At 37.6% G+C, this 6,617-nt stretch overlaps 1 protein-coding gene across 1 annotated transcript in view; it reads left to right on the forward strand.

Moving 5' to 3' along the window:
• ctnnbip1 (catenin, beta interacting protein 1) overlaps positions 1-6,617 on the forward strand; it is a 17,780-nt gene that overhangs the window by 8,562 nt on the left and 2,601 nt on the right. Inside the window, exon 3 of the mRNA XM_014015760.1 lies at positions 582-672. Coding sequence (XP_013871214.1) covers positions 582-672 — 91 coding nt within the window. The remainder of the gene's footprint in view (positions 1-581; positions 673-6,617) is intronic.

Consider the following 6,617-nt stretch of genomic DNA (forward strand, 5'->3'; position numbering starts at 1 on the left):
ATTCAGATGATTAGGTTAATAAGTCGTTTAGAGAACCTTTTCATGATTCGCTAATTTTTTGAGATAGGGATTTTTGTTTTGTTTTGTTGCCAAAATCATCAATATTAAAACAATAAAAGGCTTGAACTACTTCAGCTGGTGTGCAATGGATCTAAAATATATGAAAGTTTAATGTTTATCAGTACATTACAGAAAATAATGAACTTTATCACAATATGCTAATTTTTTTAGAAGGATACATCAATATTAAAACAATAAAAGGCTTGAACTACTTCAGCTGGTGTGCAATGGATCTAAAATATATGAAAGTTTAATGTTTATCAGTACATTACAGAAAATAATGAACTTTATCACAATATGCTAATTTTTTTAGAAGGATACATCAATATTAAAACAATAAAAGGCTTGAACTACTTCAGTTGGTGTGCAATGAATCTAAAATATATGAAAGTTTAATGTTTATCAATACAATACAGAAAATAATGAACTTTATCACAATATGCTAATTTTTTTAGAAGGACCTATATAGTTGTACGTTGTAAAAATTGAATAAGAAGTTACTTTTGTTTACTTCTCCCCAGCTTACACAAAGTGAAGAGGCTTTTCTCCGGAATTATGCTGGTGTGGTCCACAGTCAGATGAGCCAACTACCACAGCACAACATAGACCAAGGCAAGGCTGTGACGCACTCTCTCCCACACACACACACACACACACACACAGCACAAGAATCATGCTATTCCTAATACTGACAGATTTGATCAGAAAATGGACTTAATATTATTAGTTTACCTTTTCAGTGCAGGCCAGTAGTTTGTGTTTTCAGATCACTTTTGTTTTTATATTGATACAGTTCAGTGTTTTGGCAGCAGTCAGACACAAAGGACATTTAAAATAATAACCTAAAAGCTCCACCCTTTAATACCATAAAGGTGCTGCTGTGCCCAGTTAAAATAAAAAACAAGGGAAAATCCCTCGGCATGCTTTATAAAGTGTGCACCTCATCAAGCCAAGCGGCTTCCCTGCCTGCACTGATGACGACTCAGCTGCCCACCCGCTCCCTGAGATTACTCACACAGCAAACAGCATGCATGCCTGGAAACGAGTGACTCATCCTCAGCAGGAGGTGCAGCAGCAGTAGTGTCACTTTCAAATCTAACAGTTGGCCTGGTTGGAGAAAAATGTGGCAGTGCTTACGCTGTAAAGTAAATCAGATCTCCTGTATGGAAATGGAAGTATTTTTATACAAGGGAGTGTTTTTTGTGAGTGAGTGAATGTACACTAGAGTGCGCTGTTGAGCTTTCGTTATTTCCTGTATGAGGGGTTCTCCGTAAGCAAGTCTAAACCACAAGAAGGCGCTGCATTAAACACTGATTCCCATGGAGAGGCACTGCAGTTTTCTGAGAAAGCAGCAGAAAATTGAAGCTATTTCAGTGCAGCTACACCTCCAGTTCAAAACACAGTTATCAGACAGGAGCCCTGCTGTGGTAAACCCGCTGTAGTCTAGGTCTTCGTTTTCTTTTTATTCAACATACAGGGAGAGCTTTAAAACAAGAAAATTACCTGGGACGCTTTTTCTCCCTTTGAGGCGTTAGGTCTGTGTACCTTGTCTGTGTCCTTTGTCTGAAACAAAACAGTGGGTGACTGTCAAAATATCTCTTTTTTATGCTGTGGAGGAGCGTTAAGGAATTAAGCAGATTTGATAATACTGCATATGTTGATTGAGCAGTAGAAATAGTATTCATATCAATAAAATTACAGCACCAAAAAGTGAAATCAGGGCTACGTGACATCATTTTGGTGTTTATTAAGCTAGAGATCAACTCTCAACAGTAAGCTGCATATTTTTTTCCTCACACCCCTTATTTGATTCAGAACTTTGTTTCTTTGCCCTGTCAATGCAGCGAGGACGAGTGTCATTAATTATGGAAGAATATAACTAGAGAAAGGTACTGCAAGTATGCATCATACATTACAAAAACAGACACATCCTCGTTTGCCCATAAATTATTCGGAGACTACATCTTGTCTGAGTGATTGTGATTAGGGTTTACGGATATGGCTGAAAGTTAATTAGTTTTAAAATATTCAAGGCTGCACAAAGGACATCATTTGGTATGTATCAGCAGACACAGGGTTCTTTGGAAGCCTGTGAAAAGGAGTGAAGTTCACAAATAATGGGGTTAAACAAAGTATTGTAATTTCAGGTTTACCGATCAATCAGCCTGACTGCTAGTAACAAGTTTGCATGCCCAACCAAGTAGCTAACTCTGTAAACTTCAGATGGCAAACATTTAAAGTACTTCTTGTTTTTGCTTGTTTTCTTTGCATGTTTGGTGTTTTTTCCTTGTTTGTGCCCAAAGTGTTTGTTGATTCTGATATTTTTCTGTGTCACCTTTAGACCTCACCTCAGTCTTTATGTTTAGTTTCTAAAACTAGTTTTTAGGGCTTTTTTTTTTTTTTGAGTGACATCGCTTTTTGATTTTTAGCTTTAAATTGATTCTGTAAGAAAAAAATTGCTGCAGAATTTGCTTTTGCTGCACAGTATAAAAACAAAGAAGCATATTTTCTGCTAGTTCCAAATTTTTGAAAAGCATCTGTTCAAATTGGAAAGTAATTAGCTTTGAAGGACTAACTGAAAACAGATGGACTAATTCACCAGTTTCCTTTAAGAAGGTCTCAGCCTTGAGCTGCAGCGACAGTGATCGTGGCGTCATGTTGAGAGGGTGCTGAGGTTGCAGGGGTGTCATGTTGATGCATCAGAATTCCTAAACACAAATGTTTCTGAGAGCTGAAACACACTATTGTCTAAAGTTATTTGCAGTTGTCAGTTCAGCACTTTTCAATAAATGAGGTTGCAGGTGTGCAGAGGTGTTACTTTTCCTTATCAAAACTGATAAAATGCATTTAGTACTCAAATTCAGTCCCTGTCTCTGCTTAAAAGTCAAATGTTATCCTGTGGCCTTTGTGTACTGACACTTTATTTATTTCTCATAAATGTAGAGGTCACCAAATTTGCATTTCAGATTTAATTGGCTAATTACCATACGAGCAAATGCAAAATCTTGGTTTGCAATTTTAATTAGGTCATATAGGAATTATCCACCAAAGAGCTGCAATTTGAGGCTTTCTTTAATCAGCTTGCTTGTTACAAATGCTTCAGTGTAGAGGCCAAACTGGACTCTGGACGATACGTTTCATAGGCTCTTACCCTGTTTGGGTAAACTCCTTAAATGTGTTTATGTGTAAATTGGTTTGTCTTCTGCCAACTCTGAATCTTTTTTAAATAGACCAAAACAGAAAATGGTCTGTTATTTTTCTTTTTTTTTTTTTTTTGGTCACAACTTTCTTAAAATGGCTTTGAATACAGTTTTAGCCCCTCATAAAGCCAACACTGGTAGCCGTCCTGTTTTATTTTGATTTTAAAGTCACCTAAAGGATGCTGAAGGGCCCACTAAAAGAGAAAGGAGAAGGAGGCGTTGCTATCGAAACCCAGTTGTCCCAGGAAAGTGGAGCATCCCCAGAGGCTTCAGTGTTGTTGTGGCATGCTGTATTTATAGAGTTAAGCGTGTCAAATTGAGGGAGTGCTAATTACTCGGTGTGATATTCCAGTGTTTCAGCCCATCTTGTTGCTTGTTATAGATTTATGTAGTTAGGATCCCACTGTAATCATGCCTCATAGTTACTTACAGTCATAATGATGCACTGTCTTTAAACTTGGCTTTTAGAGTTATTTCAGACAGACCAAAGATGTTAAATGTAGTTTGTTGCCCTAAGTAGCGTGATATTCATTCCCACATTATCTTAATCTTTCTTGCAGCATAAAGCTAATCAGTGAGTCAGATTATGAAGAACCTTAATTCACCCGAGTTGATGGAGTCGGAGCTTTTGATAAATTTTCACAAATAAACTTTTTTATTTTTCAGTATACAAGTTTTGAACATTCGAGATGAGCTTCCCAAATATTTTAAGCTAAACTAGTCAGGTTTTGTCATCTACTACTAATGAAAATGGACAATAGTGTGATTACCTGTGTGTCTGTCCTCTGTTAGGATCTCAGTGATCAGTGATCAAACTTTGATAAAAAATTTGGAGTCACACCTATTCAAGTTGGCCACTATTAGGGATTGACTATAGCAACACAACTATGGCTCTAACTGTGATTTTAACAAACGTTGAGATGAATTTGATGTGACTTTAGCTGAAAGTCATCCCTAAGACACACTTTAAACACTTTTAGATCATTTAACATCTATTTTGTCTAAACCATTGACATACAAGGCAGCGGGCATTAGGCATTCCTCTAAAGAATCCTACTTTTATTTATTTATTTATTTGTATCTGGCCTGTTAGAGGTCAAAATAATAAAGGATTTTAAATGACTTAAGAAGGTGTTCACACTTAAAATATATATTGACACTACTTAAATATAACTAGCTCAAGTGAAATAATAAAATATTGCACCAGTTCAACTCTCAGTTAATTTTAATAAGAAGCTCAGATGTCTAAACTTAGGTGTGTTTGTAGTTTTTAAGATGGTGTAGCCTGGTAAAAACCAGACCCTTGTCCTTGACTTTGCTTCGTACGAAGGTCTGGACTCTCAGTTATAGAGAAGTGATTCTTGCTGGAGGCGTGGCCTCTGCTGAAGTGTGTCGCTGTGACGGAGGCTAAGCTAAGAAGCTAACCGGAAATCGCGTGTTCTGTAAACAACCCTACTGAGAGGAGAAAAGTACCGAGCCAAACGAGACGACTGTAAATGAGAGCTGCTGATTTGTCAGACAAATTTATTTTAATTTGGAAGTCTTGTCAACACAGACTGGCTTCATTCACTTCCTCCACTGCTATTGCTAACTAACTAACACTGCGCAAAAAATTAACCTCGTTCAAAACTCCTCCTTCTGTTTGCTGATTGGTCCAGGTAAATAAACTACAAGCAGACACTGCGCAGAAAATCAACATTCTCTTCTCTGATTGGTTCGTCTAAAAATCTGCCAGTGAAATCCATCTCAATGGGAGAAGTCCCAGACGGAGCAGTGAAGGGAAACTAGAATTGAGCGGCACTGCATAGGAAGGCAAGGACCAGGCTAAAGATGATGATAAGATAGTGGGATCCAGCAGACTGTCTTCAGATGAGGAGCAGTACTTTATTGAAGTGACTGGTCTAAATGTGTGTTGTGTGAGTATTGGATCAGTGTTTAAAAGTTTAAATGCCTGGACTGTGTTGATGTAGTCTCTTCTGCGTCTGTTGAGCCAGACCACACACAATCCTGTTTTCTGACATTCTTCTGAACACGCCCCTACTGTTCTCAGCGTCTTAACGTCGCCAGCTGACCCTGCACAGTGACCTTAAATGTTGTGGGTGCAGCGTTGCTGCAACACAGGCGTCATCACACGGATGTTTTTCTGCTTATTCAAGCTGGAGAGACTGGCAGAACGCAGCTGGATACCTCTCACTTCAAACAAGCTCCCTTTGAGGTTATTAAGATTTCTTATCCTCAGAGGTTTCACTGGAGCTTTTATGTTTCTTTGTTCATTTCATGCAAACCACATATTGATTTATGGTCTCTCAGAAGTGTAAAGAAAACATGTTTGTTCTTGTTGTTGCTGCTGTTGGCCTAAGGCAAGAAAATCACCAAAAATATCCATTAGTTGCTTTTGAGTCTTTGTGTGAAAAATAAAGTAAAATCAAGTTCTGGGAAATTTGCTTCTATATATGATGACAATTTAAAAGCAGAACTGCTGTATCTAAATGCTTTAGAATTTGGTTTTAACAAAATTAATTGGTTTTTAAAACCTAAAACAATCTGTTTTCAGATATTAATGCTTTTGTTTTGTTCCATTAGTCGATTTCTGTTATATTTAAGCGTAAGGATTAGTTTGTATAAAAGTTAAACAGGTTAGTGATGTTCTGTAAACTGATGCATATCTGTTTTTGAGACATCCCGTCCACCTCAGTCGAGCAGGCTTGAGGCAAGGAGAAAATCAGCCTGAGGCAGTTGGAAAGACAAGAGAACGGCCGGCAGCAGAGCTACATCAAAGCTGCTCGCTGAACGCATCAGCAGCACAGCCCGATTTTTATCTGTCGCTAGGCAACAGCATCAAGGGACCTGATGTTTCCATCTTGTTGGATGGAGCTTGTTTGTTGTGTGTGCGTGTGTGTGTGTTCGTAGCAGGGCGAGGTCCGAACAGGAGTCTCAGGTTTAGCTTAGCTTGTGGAGGTATTCTGAGAGAATATCTGCTGGCGTAGGCTGCTCAGATGTAATTCTTTAGCAGAGTAAACTTAAATATTTTCCCCTTTTTTAATATGACAAATGGGTTCTGCCTTTGCTTTATTTATTTATTTATTTATTTATTTATTGTAACATTGCTTCATTAATAGGGCTGTGTATTGGCAAGAATTTGGCGATACAATACATATCATGACAGGGGTCACGATACGATATATCCCGATATATTGCGATACTATAAGCAAGGCGATATATCGCGATATATTGCGATTTTTTTGTCCAAAAAATTCTATTAAATAAAAACCTCTTACAGGGGAAAAAAAAAGAAAAACCAAAATTCATTGTCTCAGAAAATTCTAATATTACATAGACATGCTTTTGATACATTTA

Source organism: Austrofundulus limnaeus, unplaced genomic scaffold (genome assembly GCF_001266775.1).
Source record: "Austrofundulus limnaeus strain Quisiro unplaced genomic scaffold, Austrofundulus_limnaeus-1.0 Scaffold134, whole genome shotgun sequence".
NCBI lineage: Eukaryota > Metazoa > Chordata > Actinopteri > Cyprinodontiformes > Rivulidae > Austrofundulus > Austrofundulus limnaeus.